This window comes from Egretta garzetta, unplaced genomic scaffold (assembly GCF_000687185.1).
Source record: "Egretta garzetta isolate BGI_Z169 unplaced genomic scaffold, ASM68718v1 scaffold69, whole genome shotgun sequence".
Lineage (NCBI taxonomy): Eukaryota > Metazoa > Chordata > Aves > Pelecaniformes > Ardeidae > Egretta > Egretta garzetta.
In genome coordinates, this window is record NW_009260790.1 from 367,348 (window position 1) to 387,211 (window position 19,864).

General features: G+C 41.0%; 1 protein-coding gene across 2 annotated transcripts in view; it reads right to left on the minus strand.

The window, feature by feature from the left end:
* Positions 1-12,429: 12,429 nt before the first annotated feature.
* CTNNBIP1 (catenin beta interacting protein 1) overlaps positions 12,430-19,864 on the minus strand; it is a 17,572-nt gene continuing 10,137 nt past the window's right edge. For both annotated transcript variants that reach the window (XM_009646434.2, XM_035901830.1), the window contains exon 4: positions 12,430-14,625. In XM_009646434.2, coding sequence (XP_009644729.1) covers positions 14,567-14,625 — 59 coding nt within the window. In that variant the 3' untranslated portion in view covers positions 12,430-14,566. The remainder of the gene's footprint in view (positions 14,626-19,864) is intronic.

Sequence of the window (19,864 nt, forward strand, 5' to 3'; positions counted from 1 at the left end):
CTCCCACTGACATCCATGAAACTCAATGACATGTAGCAAAAAAAGTTACAAGGGGTCAACCACCTCTGGTGAGACCTCACCTAGAGCCCTGCATCCAGCTCTGGAGCCCTCAGCACAAGAAGGACATGGACCTGTTGGAGCGGGTCCAGAGGAGGGCCACAAAAATGATCCAAGGGCTGGAGCACCTCTCCTGTGAGGACAGGCTGAGAGAGTTGGGCTTGTTCAGCCTGGAGAAGAGAAGGCTGTGGGGAGACCTGATTGCGGCCTTTCAATACCTAAAGGGGGCCTATAGGAAAGGTGGGGAAAATCTTTTTAGTAGGGCCAGCTGTGACAAGACAAGGGGTAATGGTTTTAAACTAAACCAGGGTAGGTTTAGACTGGATATAAGTAAGAAATTCTTTACAATGAAGGTGGTGAAACACTGGAACAGGTTGCCCAGCGAGGTGGTGGAGGCCCCATCCCTGGAAACATTCAAGGCCAGGTTGGACGGGGCTCTGAGCAACCTGATCTAGTTAGCAGTGTCCCTGCTCCCTGCAGGGGGGTTGGACTAGATGACCTCTAGGGGTCCCTTCCAACCCAAAACATTCTATGATTCTAAGATGGTTTACAATTGCACAGATCATCCGCAAATTAACGCTTACCAGATATCCCGAAGAAATATTAAGGGACAGAACAAAACACAAAAAACACTCTTACTACTACCAGGCAGTAAGGTGGGTAGATTTGACTAAATTAAATAGGTATAGATGTACTCTGCAGACACCTCAAAAATTTGGTTGTGGGGTTTTTTTTCCCTCCAGTACAAATTATTTTTCCTCTGAAAACAAGTTACTGTTTCTCTATAATCTTCTCTACAAGCATATCTGAATCTCCACAAGGTCTCTCATGCTGCTATAGCTAAAAAAGCCGCACTGTGGAAAGAAGGATATCCAATGGTTTCCTTCTGTAAGTGGTTGTTTGGGAAAGGAGGAAAAGAAGGAGCAAAACATTATGACTTTCTGCAACAGGGCAGAAACTTAGTAGAAGGTTGTTCAGCATTCTGTCCCCCAAATCCCTTGTGCCCAGATCTCCAGTGGGTCTGGCTACAATACAGCTGTGTGTGCAGGAAAGAGGGGTGGCACCTGACAAAATCAATGTCACTCGCTCCTTCCCAGAGACGGCAGCGGACATTCATTATTTACTGCTGTCTGGTACAAGTTTTACCAGTAAGGAAACCTGAGGCTTGTTTATGATGGCAAATTGCCTTCAACTGTGCCTGCCTCCATTACTGGGGATTCCCCCCCCCTCCCCAAGTTGTACTGCACTGCTTTCAAGGCCCTTGGGGAAGAAGAAAAATAAAACCTCAGCAGGCAAAAATTAGTGCTGCAAAAGCTTGCTCTGCCTTTCCTGAAAACACCATCTGGAATATTTTTTATTTTGAATGGTTGACTAGTAGACCAAAATTATTTAAGCGCTCTCTGAAGACTTTTTTTTTTTTTTAAATTATTTCCTATAGAGTCCAAAACCTACAATAACCCACCAAAAATGATCTTAGAACTCAATTGGGCTGACCTATTCAGAGAGCACAGAGCTCTTGTCCTAAGCATTTGCAAAGGTAAGATTTTGAGACAGGACAGGGCTGCTACATTCTCTTCCTGATGACACCACTGACATTCTGCCCACAGACAAGTCCCTTAATCTCTCTGTGCCTCATTTATCCTCTCAGTTTAATGCAACTTGCCTATTCCACAAGGAAATAGTAAGACTTCATTAACTGTTTGTAAAGTACTTTAAGATCCTAGAATGAAAGCCTCTCTAGAAATTCAGAGTATTATTATTGTCATTAAGAAGGCAGCATTTATAAATTCCCTGCTATTACATGACCATATATGTCATAAACAACCAGTCCCAGTTGAGAAGCACAAAACCTGATACTATTTTAATTCCACTATGCAGTAAGAAATATTCAGAACCAAGATTACACTAGAGCACAAACACGTTATCATGATCCCTACCTGACTGTTCATTGACTTTCAGTCAATGTCCAGATTTATCTGTATTTTCTTGAGAATGCATTTTGAGTAAAGATTGTAAACTCTTAACACTACAGCCTAGAGGAAAGCTATCATATTTAACTTTTTTTTTGGTATTCATGGCCTCATTACTATACTGTATTAAGGAAATTACAAAGATACAGACTGCAAAACTGCTCGTCTTTTCTACATAAATGCAGATTTTTTTTTTTCCATGAAAACGTGCAACACTTCTTAGAGCAATCGCTCATCTGCATCAAATGTTTAGTCTCCAGACTTGTGCTTGAAGTAGCTTTAGAATATATGTAGGGGATGGAGAACTGGGAACAGTGGAACGCCAGAAAAAGAAATTATTCAATATTTGATTCTTTCTTCAGCACTACTCCTTTCCAGTCCTTGTAACCAGTCTAGGAAGCTGAAGTTATATGCTATGCTACCGTATTCACATGAGAGAAGAAACCTTGCATCTCCTCGTTTCCTTTGAATGCTATTAGCAGACCAAATCTAATAATAACAAAGACAAGCAGGCACAACACCGCTACAGGGACACTGGAAGAAAGGTCAGCATAGAAACTAGTTTATGGAAGACCTTGGAAAGGAGCCTGTAATTGTAGGCTGTTCATAGGTAAATGAAATAAAACCATCCTGCAGCAACTGAGGGACTCAAAAACCAGATGGCTCAAAAGACAGAGGGTCAGAACTCATTTTTCTTCTTCACCCAACATTGCCCGGATTTCTTCCAGAGCTCAGCTTTTTAAAACCAGGTCATTTTTAAACATTTGCCTGCCTATATCTTTTAATAATTGTCTTAAAAAAATAAATAAAGGTCACTATGTTCACTATCTGTCTATACAGAAAGCATTTAGAGTAAAAGCTTTTTATTGCCCATGCAATTCTATTTACCAGATTTATACTAAGATACTGCTGTGCAATGCATGTCATGCCATAGGCCTGTATAAAGAATCGTGTTATGTCTATCCGAGGCTGGCTTGCTGGGTCAGAGTTTCAGGCAGAGGGACTGATTTAATGGAGTAAGGGCCTAGGTTCAAATTCCCAACCCACTGGAAACAGTTTTGAATTCTCATAAGCTTAACTCTTGTTGTTTATCCTTCTGTAACGTAGAAATATCAGACTACTAAGGTTAATTCATAGATCACCCAGCTTGTGTATGCTTTAACTACTGAAGATTGGTGGTGATTGGACTTGAAAAACGGCTGTCCACAATGTCCTTCACAAGTGTGCATAAGACTCCCCAGTCAAACTACCCACCTCTTCCCCTTAATCGCGCGGTGTGCTGAATGGATGCGCACTGGGACTGTGTAGTAAGTGCCGATGCTGCAGCCAGAGTCCTAAGAACAAGTCCCTCTGTTTGCACAGACCCCGGTTAAATGAGTTCATACCAGTGAATTGATTGCCAGGATCTTGACCACGGATTATAAATTTCCTAGATCTCCCTGGATCTTGAAGGTGTAATTTGAATTTTCGTCATGCAATATTAGATTTTGTTTCATTATGTGCCTCCTACTCCTGAGAAAACAGTGAACTGCACGGTACTGTAAATGGGCCAAATCTTGCTGTCTCTGAAGCTGATGTGAATGCTATTATTTAGACGTGGAAAAATGGGATCGATTTTACTAAACGGTTCTTCTGAGACAGGGTTGTAGTTGCCGTATTTTCCACATCACAGGTTTTTTAAAGACAACAAAAGTAAGCTAAAAACATGCCATTGTTTGTCTTGCAATTGGCTTCAAGCAAACTGTTGTTCTTCTTCTACATGTAGTATCTGACAGAAACGCCTCTCCACTCCTGGCCTGCTCAAATTCATCACAGCTGGCAGTAAGAGTCTGCAGCTTTGGTAGACATTTTCCAGAGTCTCGATGCATTTCACACACTGATGTATTAGAAGCTTCACAAACCTCTGCAAGGCACGGTCAGTACCTTCACTGCCTAGCTACTAAAGAAAGTTATGAAGTTCCTGTATACCAGTCACAAAAAAGTATCTGGGACAAAATTTAGAATTGATGCAGACATCCCAATTTCTAAGGCTGTTTTAGCTACATAAACTATCTCTGATACTTTAAAAAGTCCTAGCTTCTTCCTAGCAGTGCCTTGGCTATTTCAGTTAGTCATGAGACAAGAGCGCAGCTAAATCCTTTGTCATTTCACGTATTTATTTCTATTCTGAAAGACACCAGTTGTGACCCTTCCTTGCAGTAAGCCACTGCCCTCCTGGCCTTCATTCTAATTGCAGATTTGCTAATCATGTTTTGATCACCCACCCATCTAATCGCTGCCTGCTGCAAGCCCGGGAGCCGGCCCTATTTTCAGCGAAGAAGAGCGTAACACGCAAATGCGACGCTTGTGTTCTCGTCCGTATGGAAGGGATCAGAGGATTAAGAGGAACAGTCAGCCCTGATTAATGCTGCCGAGCGAGTGAGAGCTCCTTGCCAACAGCAGGGGCCGATTGCCTCCCCGTGGGGAGCTCCAAGGCAGACAGTCTCCCTACAAGGACACGTCTGACTTCTGTTTTTAAGGCTCAATGCTGCTTTCCATTGCTACTCTGCAAGAGAAAGGAGGTTAAATGCTGAGAGCAAACCATCCTGGGGCGGGAAGGTTGCGTTAAAGAAGTGGGATACTGTTCTGGGAACATACTGAAGATATTTTGTTTCTATCACTGACTCAGCCACTGACCTACCACCAGCAGAAAAACAGCAGAATTCTATTCAGTGGCTTTTGTACAGGCTGAATAGGTGTTACGAACATATTAACCTTAAAAAGGAGCCAGCAAAGAGCTGTATTGTCTTAGCAAAGCAGGAAACAAACAAACACTCCGAGCTATGGCTCACGTACCCAGCAGAACCAACATCACCATGGTTTGTACTCAGCACGCGGGTAGGGATGTGCCCTCCCCCCTGCCCAACCAACCTAATATATGTAAGTGAATCTGAGTGATTTAGAGTAATTACCTCATCCCAACATGTGCTGCTTTAATGTATCCATTAAATTGTTAACTCCATGTTTTCCTCTAGTCAGTAAAGGAAGATAAAACATTTCTAGTGAGTTCTTTTGTAAAGGTTATGTGCCCACTTCTTCCATGGGATCAACTTCTGCTGGACCCAAAACGATCTCAAGGACCATCCTACTACCGAGACAAACATTCAGCAGCCATGAATTTCCATTCCACCTGTACCTTTTATCATTTCGGGTTTTCTCCTGTTTTCAGTGTGGACAACGAGCCTCTGATGCAAGACTTCTTACCTTTTCTCCTTCTGGTTTATCCACTATTCTTCTGTGTCTGTCCAAAGTGGACCAGCTGAGTAAGTAGAATGACACACTGGCTTCTGCAAAGGAAGCAGGGGGGGCTGTAAATCCCATGCTGTGCTAAATCACTGAAGTACAGCGCTTTGCACTGTGTTCTAACAGCACATGTTTCTCCATGTTTACTGCTGCTTCAATGATATATTGTCCACTCAGTGTAAGTAAAAAGCTTAATTCATAAGAGAAGCATATCATCCTGTCTGAAGCTCACCTTACACAGGCAGCTTTGTGCAGCACGAGGAACAACCTCCGGGAATGACCGGTGCCTGTGTAACATTACATTAAAATACAACTCCAGATAGGTCAAGTATTTATTGACCTGATCTAAAAATGAATCTGAGTGCCCAGTTTTTGCTGATTTGAACAAGAGGTATATGATGACAGCTAAAATTCCAGAGGCTCTGCAATGACTGAGTCCTCCTCAAACTGAGGAAGATGCACAGGAGCTAGTCTTTCTGCAACAGAGTCAACAGGATAAATGGAACAACGTGACATCTTTTCCATCTCTTAAAGCCATGATTTATGGACAAGATTACCATATACGATTCTACAGTGCTAATCCTAGACCCTGAAGTAGCAGCGCAGATTAGAGGTTTTGACCATTTTCTAAAGTAATGTCACTAATAACCAGAGAGACATCTCAGACAGAAAAGATACTTGAGCAATGAAGGGGAAAAAAAACCCCTAAATATCTGTAGAATAGCCATTTTTTTTCAGTGAAAGGCACACAAAGCCACACATCATACATTAGATAGGCACAAGAGAGTTCAGCATTAGAACGTCTTCATACTCTTCCCTCAAGCATCTCTGCTCCCTTTGCTGCCCAGCTCTCATTCTGCCTGACAGCTCCTTAATCACAGTATCTCTGTCACATGCATAAAATATTATTTAACCTCCAGCACAGAGGAAAATGCATTTATAACCTACTGGGTTTTCCCCTTTAATCTCTCTGTTCCCTCCCCCTTACTGCTCCCCCTCTCTTTTTAGTAGCTCTAAGCAAGAATGGTGCTAACAACCTGCATAAAGATTTATTCAGGTCCAGACAGGAACCAACTCTCTGCACTCTGTCAGGATAGGAGACTAAAGAAACAACATACATGACCTCTTCTTTCTACCCAGGTGGCAGAACATGCTATCCATCAGATCACAAAAGCAGCGTGGCCTCTCCTGCAAAGATGTCACTGTGTCATTTTAGAATTACAGAACCAGTTTAATTGTGGCTGAAGCTCAACTAAGTCACTACCCAATCCTGCAGACTGCATGTTGCTTATGATCCGTAAGTGATATCTAACAGTACTTGTGTTTCAGAGGTATTTTTTTTGGCTTTGCTCTACAGCAACCTGACACAGTTGAATTTAATGCTCCTTCTGTCTGAGCTGAATTCAAGGTGTTAACTTTAAGCTGCAACCACTACCAGGTCTAGGATCTTACTACATCAAAGGCCTCATTCTCTGTGATCCATCTCACCAGTACTTAAGCCATGGTACTTTTTCTGACAAATTCTCTATTTAAATCTCTAAGGACAGAGGGAAGGATGTTCTCTGTAGGATAGGAACTGTGAATCTTCGCATAACCAGCAGCGTTACCACTCTAGTCTACTACTTGCTAGAGCACATACATATCTGGTTTTGGTGTCTGCAAAACCTTTAGAAAGCCTTTCCTGTTTGTGACTGGTATGAAGCTAGTCTAAACACTCCTCAGTTACTTAAGTCTTGCCTCCTTCTTTTGACAATGGCACTGATAGTGAAAAGATTTCATTTAATTCCCTGCACTGCTCCAATCCTCTGAGATCTAGATGTTGCTACATGTAGAGAGAGGAGGAAAAAAAAAAATCAAGTAAAAATAATCATGTAGCTACAGTAGCCACCATAAGTCCAAACGTCCCATTTAGTTTCAGAAGACTGTGACCTCAAGGTCAAGGCCAGACTAAAACAAAAGGCTCTACTGTACGCCCATATGGTACAAGCAGCTAAGCATGCTACAGAACCAGCGTGCAGCACAGCTCCTTTCAGAGGGAGACTGTGAAGTCTGGTGCTGCTGGCGAGGCAAGTCAAAAGCTTAAGATTCTGTCTAGTTTAATTACCATCTTTCTCCAGGCTCAAAGAAGCTTATGAGAATACAACAGCGAGGCAGAATCCTCCTCTTACACTTCCACCTACAGAAATTCATCCATTCCTGACCTGCCCCTGTCCTCCTCCTCACACACACCAGTTTTAGCAGATTCTAGCCATTAAGAAATAAACCATAGGGTCCAGACTATGTTGTGAACTGTTCTACTTGCATGAGAAAACTCCGTGCCTAGCTGTGACCAGGCATCAGGCACACACTTGAGGCATTAACCGCAGACATCGATCAGGCAACACATAGTTAATGTCTGTCTGCTCCAGGTACTTGAGATACATGACAAAAGAGCGAAGGAAAACGCTTGCCTACCACTGTCCATTCCAATCACGTTCAATGCAATTTACACTATGCCCTCTGATTAGGAGGTCACAAGTAAAGCTGGAAATGGATTACAGTGCACAGTCAGCAGCAGCACAAGCATCTATGTCATTCCACGATCAAGTAACTTCATGCATTCTCCTACTTCATGGGACAAATCTATGTATGTAATAACATCCAAAGCTGCTCTCTTCTGAAGCAGCGTCCTTCCTCTGAAATCATGGAAACTTTCCATCCCTTCACACAGTGAAAAAAAACAAACCCAAACCCCAAAACCAGCAGTGACGAAGCAGTGAGACCATCATAGTCTTACTCTACACTATAAAGACAACGACTAGTTCCAGTGCCATACTCCCTTGCTACTGTAGTTGAACACAGGACTCCTCTTTTGCAAACTACACACGATGAAGCTGTGTTTTAGTCCCAGGCACAAGTTGCTCCGCAGTCTTAGACCACAATTATGCATTTAGCTTCTCTGAAGGAACACAGTAAGGGCAGCTAACAAAAGCAACTTCTGAGCTCTTGTGGTAGCTTAAAACAAAACCTCACTGGTAGAACAGCTAGAGAGCAAGGGTTTGGATCCACATTCTTATTCTGGTGTATCTCTACATCAGGCCTTGATGTGAATTTATATTATCCATGCTCATCTCACAAAATTCCCCTCATTTGGGGAAATATATTTTTCAGAACAATCATCCTTGTTTCTTCCATCAGTTGGAATATTGCAAGCATCAGGAGACTACAGAGTTACGGCGGGATCTGAGAAGAGTAGTAAAATTACTTTCATGTCACTGCAAAATGGGAATTAGTTTTATGTGACAACATGTGGACTATGGTGTAAACAGCAAACTCTGTGTGCTTGAAAAACTTAATTATGATTTGTGTCTTCTGAAATTTGAAATTAGCTATGCAAAAGTGGTGTGCAGTGCAAGTAAAACAGGGAACTGACTCTTCGCTTGGGGCTAAAACCCCAAGAACACAAATACCTGTTCAAACATAAATCCAGCTAAATGGGTCCCTAACATTGTAAGAGTCTCAACCCAGAATGCAGATGTAACCTTAAGATTCAGCTCAACCAACTTAAAGTAACAAGGTTACTCAGAAGTATTTTACAAGCTTGGAAAAAAAATAGTTATTAACCACTTGTGTTACAGAGAGGGTAAAGGGCCTTTTCCCCTGGGGAGGGGGGGTCCAAAGAGCTCAGGTGCTGTTAGCAATGACAGGGACAACACATGGGGAGAGGATGCTAGCTGTGCACCGAGTGTCTCCAGCTGCTCCCATCGAGGGTACAGACAGGATCACCTTCTGACATTGTAGGGATTGCTGTATTTGTAACTGCATCAGAAAAGGGCAGCAATAATCGTCTAAGGTGAAAAACTAAAGAAAAGCATAGATGCATCAGCCCGCATCTGGGTTGGAGTTAGTATTGTAATTGTTAAACAAAGGCTGAAAGTTCATTTTCTGAGTTTCGCAGGCCTCTGGTCACAGATTAGCATTTAGGAGGAAGGGGAGTTAACCTGGAAAATGTCAAGACAGCAAAAAGCTCTGTGCATATAACTATTTCATGCCGATACATGAGGCAGCTTGTAAGCAGGCCAGGATATAAAGCTTCAAAAAAATGTTTTCTCTTTTACAAAATAAACAATCCCCCAAATTGAAGTGCTTTAGGCTATGAAGGAAACTAGCCAGGTTGTTTATAACATACTGCAGGAATTCTGCTTAGGGCAAATCAGCTGCAAAGAAAATGAAAGCAGAGCTCAGAAGACAGTAGGTGATTTTTTTTTTTTTCTGTCTTTGTGTGGGAACCTACTACAGCCTGACAGGGAATAAATCCAGGCTTCTCTCTCACCTTGCTAAGTAATAACAATGCTCCTCCCTGTTATACAGCATTTTTATATTTGTAAAGCTGTGAAAAGCATTAGTAACGAGGAGGTCTAAGGGAAACTGTAGTGCAAAGTGTCTGTATAGACTTGCTGTATTTACACAGCAAGTCTAAGGCAGATCTGGAAGAACCACCACAGCAATCCCGTGACCTATTTACTGTAGCTCTGAAGAAGTCAGAGACACAGGCTACAAAATTTGCAGGATGCAAGCACTACAGCAAACCAATTGTGCTACATCTCAGGCTGTAAGAAAAAAAGTCTGTCCAGCAAACACCCATCAGCAATATGCCTGGCTCATGATTACCAACATTTGACGCATTTTAACACCTTTAAAAGCTAGTTTTGTGCGAGGCCATTCATACTGCCTCAGTTTATTGCTGGAATAATTCATCCAGGCCCAACTGACAGGATCCTTAACACTACTCTGTGGCAGAAGGTGAAATAAAACAAATGAAAACATTTCACCTGAAACAAATAATAAAGTAAATTTTATTTCCTGGTGATGCCGTCAACAGGGAAGGATTTGCCCTGTATACAACACACACCTCTGACTAGTGCTGAGTAACAAATAAGTCCAGTTTCATTCCAGTGTTGAATAGGTTGATGCTGAGGCTAGATGGACACCATACTGCCATCAGTTAACTTAAAGATCAACTGCATTCAGCAAATACCCCACCAAGGTAGCAACTGTGCAACACTTCAGTGCTCCCGTTACTCTTACACCTAAAACAACTATTCTGCAGTTTTAACAAAGCTTCTTAAAAACTCTTTATTAACAACTAAGTTTGGGAACACTTTCTTACTGATGAATAACAGTGACGAAGAGATGCTTACTCACTAAGGACTCTTTCTTTTGTAGAGACTGAATACAACTGAAGATTTCTTAAACCTCCAGAAACTGTTCTTACTGCACTGTTGGTTTCTGCTGGTCCTAGTACCCCGCAGCCTTTTTTGCTGTTGGCTCTGTCACACAGTCCTTTAGGAGGCAAGAGAGCAAAAAGAAAGCTGAAGGACTGATCTTAAAGTAATCCAAATCATGCAATCCCCTCATTGCCCAGGCACTCAGTATGTCTTTCATAAAATACTTTCTAATACACATTATATATATTTGATTCAAAGCTTTCAACTTTTGGTCTTTATTTTTTTTTTTCCTCTTGCATTATAGAACACTGATAACTTTAGACATGGCACTGCTCTTGTAACAGATTCTCAATAGCTAGAGAAATTTACCCCACATATGACCCTGACTGTCTTATTTAGGATGATCTCTTCTATTAGGTGAAGGGATCTTAGAATTTTGTGGGCCATTTAATCTTTAGCCTTCACCACAACTATTTAGGCTGTTGGTGAATTAGAAATACAGACCTTATGGAACTGAAACAGATTTAATGGTAAAGCATCAGAAACTTTCACACAGGCCACTGAACAACCATGAGAAGGAGACAACTTAAAGTAACTACTTACCTTATATAGGAATAAGAACAAAAAAATCTGAAGAGCTTATTTTATTTTATTAGTCGTCCAGCTTCTTTCAGGCAATAGCTCCTTCCAAAGTGTGGCTGTGCCACCAGCTCACACGTTCTGTTTCTCCAGGGTTTATTTCAGAACATCTAAAGGCCTATGTGAATGGTGGAGTCTCATTTTCATTTACAATGGGCCATGCTCACAGACACAATGACCTACTGATAATTAAAGCAATTACTACCCATCTGAAGAGAGATGAGACGAATATCTGATTTGCTCAAAATCTTTTCATCAAGCTCTGGAAAACACTGCATTAGGAGAGGTAGACGATAAGCTTGGTAAGAGAAGAAGTACAACATTCTGAATATCTAAAGGAATATGTCTCCCAAAAAGACCACCCAAAGGATGTGTGCTTTTTTGGAAGAAGCTTTTACACTCTCTTATTGAATGCCTTAAGCACTATTTGGTTGGTAATTGAACTATACAGCCTTTTCTATGTAGAAATGTATTTCTATACTCACCTCTGACCTCTAAAACATTGGATTTCTTGTATTTATTAGTAGTGGTTTGCTTGAGAAGGCAAAAGCACAAAGGTAAAGCTAGAGAAATGTCTACGTACAATAAACAAGTCAACCATGCTGATGTACTCTTTGCAGGTTCCTCTACCTCCTGATTAATCCCAGGCTCCACAGTGTAATGGGGATTTAGTTTTCATAGCAAGAAGATAAATACTTAGAAGTATAATTCAAGGGGAGTATTGGAAAGCCTTCTTTTCCGCTACTTTCTCCCTGATTTATGTATGAATTCTTTACTACAGATCTTGCAGCCCTGGTTTAAAGTGAAGAAATGAAATCACCAGCAGGGAGGGGGAGAGCACGCAGGTAACAGAGCAAGCACAAATATTCTCAAGAGACTATATCCCCTCCAGTTTCTAAATCCCAAATCACGGTGTTATAGAACACATTAAAAGAAGGGTAGATGAGGTGCTTAGGGACATGGTTTAGTGGTGGGATGGCAGGGTTAGGGGAACGGTTGGACTGGATGATCTTCAAAGTCTTTTCCAACCTAGACAACTCTATGATTCTCAACATATTACTCAAGACTCCAAGCTTGGAGGTCTACATGGAAGCCTTCCACAAAGGTGAAGCAAGTATTTTCCATTTGGTGCTTTAACAGTACAATAAATCAATAAGAAACAAGAGTAGCTATTAAAAACTGTATTTCCCCCCCCCAACAGATACATTTTTAGTGAAAAGATTAAACCACATAACCACTTCACTTTTCTCCTTGAAAAGATTTAACAGCTCAGAAATGCCATAGATACACATGGAGGATGCATGTTAGCTTGACAATGACAGGCCACCACAATCCAGCCCATTCATTCCAGCCAGCAGCCAGAAACACACGTGTCCCCTTAGATTAACCCTTTAAGGGCTGCCCCCCTTTGCACCAAAGTTAAAATTCAAGTGCCTCTTAGGCAACCAGGTCAAAATTTAGAGGAATCTTTCGGGCTCATTCCTGGTTTCTTTTAATAAATTTCTTACCTCGCCCCAACAAAGAGGGGTAAGAGATTTACTTTCACATTGAACTTTACATAGCTGCAACAGAGTCAAAAAGATCTTTTTCATAAACAGATGTACAGTTGTTCTCATTACACAGTATTTATTTGCTCAAGACAATTTCCCTCCGTGCACTCACAAGTCCATTCTTCCTTTGGCATACATTCCATGGTTTCTCTCAAGCTTTTTCCCCATTTTGAGACCGTAACAGCATCCTGTCATCATAATTTCCTGCCATGAAAATGGTCATGTTGTCATAGTCAGATTCTGGAATTGTTACTTCAAATAATTAACAACCATATGAAAGTAACCAGGAGCAGGTGAATGGAGTTCTGCTTTAATAGATTCTGAAACATCTTGAAGTCAGTGCAACCCACAGGAAAACCTAGAAGTATTGTAAAAATGACCTGCACATATGAGAGAAAATGAAGTGCTAGGTTTTAGGCAGCAGTGCTAGAAATTTTATGTGCAGATTCCTGAACAGTCAGTGCACTTCGGGAAATTCACTGCAGGTTTTTCAGCTTGTAAATGCGCGCCTGTGTGTTTTAAGGCCCTGCAACTACTAAGAGAGTAAACCTGAGAGTGTCACCTGTACACTCACTATGGGACAGCTTAATGCAGCGCTACTGCCTCTTGGAACAGTGCCTAAAGAAAATGGTATTATCTTAGGATCCAGATAATTTCCATCTCACTTAACAACTGCAAGGAGCCAAACCACATACAGTTTTTCAAGTGACTAGAAACTTATTTTATTAAAGCCCAGTGCAAGTTGGATTTAGTTAACGATCATTAGTTTTTCCTTATGTGAGAGCTAGTCTTGTGCAGCAATTAAAGGGTTAAAGTGGAACTATATGTAGTATTTTAAACAAGTTCACATATTCTCTATACAAATTTGGCAAATTCATGTCACAGCCATAGATCTCATTCTTGCAATTCCTGCAAAATATCTACAGCTCCTCTGTCAGAAGCAAAGAGAGAAGCCACCTGAACAGCCAGGTCTACCAGGAGTTCATAGTACAGCCCACACAGTAGCACAGGCTGGCTGGTGATCTCCATGTTCCAGCTTAAACAGGTAGACTTATTGAACTAAATATGCTTTCGACACATGCTCCCAAAAGAGCTCGAGGCCACAGAGCAGATGAGTATGGAAAAACTGATTGCATCAGAAACACTGCAGCCAATAGGAAATCAAAAACATGATTTCAAAGCCAATCAAAAAACCAAAACAAACCCCCAAAAGCAAGCATTTAATATGTGTGTAGATGTAATAAATATTGCAAAGCACATTTGTCTTTTTCCCCCCAAGTCAGCAAGTATAAAGAAATAACCAATGCACCAAAACATCAGCTTTCTGCAATGAAAATGTCAGTCAGCAAAATACCTGCAAGCCAACTGAAGAGAAAGCATTTGCATTGTCAACCAATCACAAGTTGCTTCCAGTTCTATGCAGCCAAATCAAACCCTCTTCAAATTCACAAGTTTGACCTAAATAAGCACCACAGCATGAAAAGCTTCTTTAGAAGCAGGATGTCAAGAGACTTCCTTTAAAATATAAAATAAAATGCAAGAGAAAAGGTTTTCATTGGTCAAGTTTGAAAAATTGTCTTCCTTTAGCCAATCACAGCCTGTCCCTTTGAGCCAATCAAAAATTCACCCTTAGGTTTGTCCTTAATTAACACAGCCCAGCTGAGTAGCAAAAACTTATAGGAATAGATGGCTGTGAGATGCATTCTGAGGGTTGGGCAAAGGGAAACAAAATTACAAAGGAGAAGGAATACCAAGGAACAATTAGGGTGGGCAAAGGAACTTATTAATGCTCAGCCATCCTCCTCTATCTTCAGCAATCTCACTGTCCTCTCCAGTTCTGTGTTGTTCAGGTATCCCGTAGTTACTGCCTTCTGTCTTCTGTCTCTGATCTGGAAAATGCCATCACAACATCCTCAGCACCTGTAACAACAATGGATACAGGAAAATGTGTGCCATAATTACTTCCTTTAAAAAACAGTGGATAGATGCAGTACACAAACTCTCATTCTACACATCCATAAAGTCAATAAGAAAGGAAAAAGAGGACAGAAAGAAGAGAAAGGTCTGTTTTCTTATTTTTCTGGGACTGGAACCTGAAGTGCTCTGAAAGTTTCAGCAGCAGATTTAAAACGTGCCTTTGCAAGCCTAAGGAAATCAGTTTGTTTTTAAAGAAAACCAAGAATTCCTTGCTTTCACATATTTCTAAAAAGCAAGACTTTAAAAAAAAAAAATCATAAGATTGTCACCATGTAGAGATTTTTTTTTCCCCCCCTGTAAACTCTGGCACTGCATAAGAGACTTATTGAGCTCCTCTGAAGTACGAGGAACTCAACAGTTCAATAAAACTTGCACTGCCCAATGCATCACACTGCCCTTTTTAAGTGACATTTAGATATTCTTTATCTTTACATCTAGATATTCATTACTCTCTGCTTTTAAGAACAAAAATTGTTTTAATACGCCAGCTGAAAGGTTTTGCTTTTTTTCCCCACCATTGAAAATCACCTAAACACTCCCTGTAAACTAACATGTCTTGAAAACATTCCATTCTCTAATAGAAGTGCAGTGCTTTCTTTCAAACTGAAGGCTTCCATTTGCCCAGGGAACCGATAGAGCTTTGGTAATGTGCTGGGTTTGGCTGGGGTAGAGTTAATTTTCTCCACAGTAGCTGGTATAGGGCTGTGTTTTGGACTGGTGGTGAAAACAGTGTTGATAACCCAGGGATGTTTTCATTACTGCTGAGAAGGCCTTCCCCCCCCCTCCCCCAACCCCACCAACGAGCGGCTGGGGGGGGGCACAAGGAGCTGGGAGGGGACACAGCCAGGACAGCTGACCCCAGGGATATGCCACATCATATGCCGTCAGGCTCAGCATATGAAGGCGGGGGAAGAAGAAAGGGGACGGACGTTCAGAGAGATGGCGTTTGTCTTCGCAAGTCACTGTTATGTGTGATGGATTCCTGCTTTCCTGGGGATGGCTGAGCACCCGCCTGCTGATGGGAAGCGGGGAATGAATTCCTTGTTTTGCTTTGCTTGTGTGCATGAGTTTTGCTTTACCTGTTGAACTGCCTTTATCTGAACCCATGAGTTTTCTCACTTTTACCCTTCCAATTCTCTCCCCCATCCCACCAGGACGGGAGCGAGTGAGCAGCTGGGTGGTGCTTAGTTGCCAGCTGGGGTTAAACCATGACAGCTAAGCAATGCTTTCATCCCTAGCCTGAAGAAATCTTTTCCAGAAGAATTCAGTGTGTGGACTTTCTCAGTTAATTGGATTTTTTTTTTTCCAATTGAGACTATCAACTGTGTATAATTACCATCAAAACTCATGTTCTCTAAGCACAGAAATATGTTATTACCTTCCTATAATGATCTCCAAGTCTTTGCAAACTTGTGTGGTCTTTCAAGTGGGCATTTATAGTAGAAAGACCTGAATGGCTTGAGAATCATGTCTGATAAAGGTTTGTAAAGAACATTTCATGATAAGGTCTCATTCTTCAAAAAGATACCTTGAGCTGTTCAGAAAAAAAAATCAACTCTCCGGACTTCCTAACTACAGAGCATGGCCTAACAGGCACTTAAAGAAAAATGTCTTCAGGACAATATGGAAATAAAAATACATCATACAGTAGTGTCAAAGCAGTAGTTTAAATCAATATCTCTAGTCTAGACAAGAGCTGGAAAACAACCCTGAAGGGCTGAGTGCAGTATTTTTAATTTCTGGTAAAAATGCGATCCCCAAGAAAGTCAGATAAAAGTAAATGCTTTCTTTCATCCGTAGCGCCTCTAACAGCATTTATCTAACTGCTTAGAAAATATGATGAACCCTCCAGTCACTGTCTATATAATTTCTAAGAATTATTTCCTCCATTCAGATGATCCTAAGTATTTAAGTGCAACAGATGACTCACAATGACCATTTTGGCCTTAATTAATTCGGTCTGCTTGGGATAATTTTGCTTAGGAAGTTTTTCTTCAAAGCTTCTATTAAAGGATTAGACAAGAAAGTGATAAATGCCAAAAGCAACACCGAGTGCCTGTCCCATTCGGGTAACTGATCAGCTCTACAGAATTCTCTTACTGGGGTTTGGAAAGCTCAAATTCAACTTGGATGGAGCATCAGTATGTAAAAATTCTCCAGTCTTTTACTTGAAGCATATCAAGAAGCAGATTTCAGCTTTGTGCCCCAAGCAACTTCTGTCTATACACCTGCATACAAGGTAAGAGAAAGAGGACTAATAAAAATTCCTCATCTGCTATAGTTCTATGAATTCCATTTCTCAGTTACCCAATTTGCTCTTTAGTTCCAATAAAGAAGGAAAAGTGGCCAAAAAACAGTGGAGAAGAGAAGGATGTAAATTCCCCTTGCTAACATCCTTAAAAACTAAATCAATGCTTAGGAAATGCAACTACATTTATTTTTATAGACTGCACAATTTACTTGTTATACATACTCAAAGGAGGAAACATTAAGGACCAAGCAGTAGTTTGTTTTTCATATGTAGGACCCCTATCTTATACAACTACATAAAAAACTGCTCTGATGCACCCTCTTGCCAACACTCAGAAGCCCTGCAGTCATCTCCCTTTTTATCTCCTCCACAAACTGTTTTTTCCTTGATCAAAACATAAATGATATATAGCAGTAGGCTCCAGCTCTGAATTAACAAGTTGCCATGTTGATTTTTTTTTTTAAATGCATAAGAACTACTAGCTTCTACAAAAAGAAGGTTTTTATTTGCAAGGATTCTGAAAAACACTTCTATGTTAAAAAGAGGAGGGAGTAATGACACTTAGAAGCATTAAGAAAGCAAGTGCATATAAAGCGCAACCTATGCCACTCTATTTTACATGCATCCCCCTTTCAAGTCAAGGAGGCTTTGCTATGCACGTCCAGAGCAGCTGGAGTAGCCTAGCAACCACAAAAATCACAGATGACATCACGTTAGCACGAGAGATGAGCTGGATTACTTAACAGATGTTGTTTGTTTTCCTGGGGTCTCCCCTTTCCACAGTCCAAATATGAAAAAAATTCTTACAAGCATCCTTACGAGTTTCACGCAGGAAAGGGAATTTCATTCCAGATAATCATGCAAGCCCAGAAACACCCAGGTCAATATTTCTGCCTGTCCTGAACAATCCCAGCTTGCAGCACTGCTCCTCTGCACAGCCGACTGTGCCGAGCACACAGCCGCTTAAAACACATGATGAGTAGAAATAGCTTTCGGCACAAAGGATGCCGGGAATTCCGCAGTTCATTTTGGCTTTCACAGTCAAAACAGCTATTGCTGAAGAGCAGGTTCACACTCAGCTAGCTCCTGTTCTAATTTTCTAGGCCCACCTGGCACAGCTTCAGTACCAGTGTCACCGTCAATATAAACTTCTCATAACTTGCCATTTGCCTGGCCTTTGAACAGGAAAAGAGAAGGGAGTACAAGAAATACAGCTTGTCAGTACAACAGGAAAACAGAAAAAGCCAAATTTTAAACCAGTGTTCTATTTGGAGGACAAAGCAAGAGTACAATAAAGAATACAGCGTAAAAGTGTGGAAAATGCTTGAATACCTGTAGCATTACTGAATTATTATTAGGTGCATCCTAAAGGAAGAAGTAGAACAGTGGATAGAGAATGAGTCTAGAAATCAAGGTTTTAGCCTTTCACAGCCAAAGCACAGTTAGTGTGCAGTACCCTTGCTTTACCACCAACGTAATTGCCCCAACTACAGTTTTAAAGTTACCTGAATTCGTGAACAAAGTGCATATGGTTTTCTTTATCATAACATCACCAAAAAGCATGCTCCCTCTCTGATGTTATTTAGCACTTTGTAACACATAGTTTCCCATATGGTACTTTTTAAATTAAGACAGGCAATCAGTACAAGAACCAAGGTGGGTAAATACTTCATTAAGGAAAGATGAATTGTGTTTGAAAGGATAATTATTGGGCTGAAAAGGAGATTATGATTGCACTTTCTCAACAGTCAGCCTTTGCACCAATTTTACTTAATACTTTCATAAATGATCCTGGAACAGAAACGTAGTCATATAGTAATAGTTAGAAAGTTCTGCCAAAACACCAGAGAGCAGCAAAACAATATACAGGAATGAACAGGATAGCAGTGAAGACCAGAGATGGCAAAAGGTGTTTAGCAATTCATTTTAGAAAGGAAGTAAAAAAAAAAAATTAGAAGTGATATGTCTCATGGTACAGTTTTAAACAGGTTAATAAAGAATAGATTTTATACACAATTCTGAACAGTTTTAGCTCCTGCTCCCTCCTCAGTTCTTTTTGTTGTTTGGTAGAACCGCCAATGTTTTAATTTTGCAGGAATTACACACAACCCAGCATTTGCAAGAGCCACAGGCAATTGCCTTTAAAAAGGCAATTTGAGCTATCAAATAGAAGATAATAATACCTTCCAGGTAGGCAAGTAGGTGGGTAACCTGAGGGCAACACACCCAACATCTTGCAGTAAAGACTCAAGCCTATGCCGATTTCTTTTATTCCCACATTAAAGATCCAATTTTATCCTTAGTGAGGCGATACATTATTACAAAGAGGAAGACATCCGTTGTCCAAACACCAGCAGCCACATAGAAAGTTCTTGCAGGCTATCAAATCTGATGACCATCTACTTCACACCAAAACCAAAGGTTCCCAGACAATGTCAGCCCAGTCCCTTTCAACACACGGATCACTGCCCTCTGGGTACTGCACCTCGTGGCTTTATTTTACATTCACTAACAGAGACTGTTCGCTATTCAGCACTTCTCCGTTCTTCACCAGCACCGTAACTCTTGACTGGGATAGAAAAGGCAATAGTATTTCCCAGATCCAGAACCAGCTTGTTCAGGGGACTTGCAGAAAGGGAAGATACCTTCATGTCCGTAAGCCGAGTAGCTACAACAATGCCACAACCTCTTGAAGGCAGCAAGTCCTACTGGTTTTAGCTGAGCATTTCAATGATCTGGAAACAGAATGGAAAACTTCTCTGCTGAACTTGAGTAATGGTAAGAGTGCAGTATGCAAATGAAAGAGAGATTCTCATCAGTGCTTTCAACCTTCCAAGAGGCCACTTATGGAGCACGATTATTTCTGAAGATGTCCTGTAGCAAAAAAACCTGGGTGACATTTGTCCAGAAAAAGGTCATCCACATTTCTCA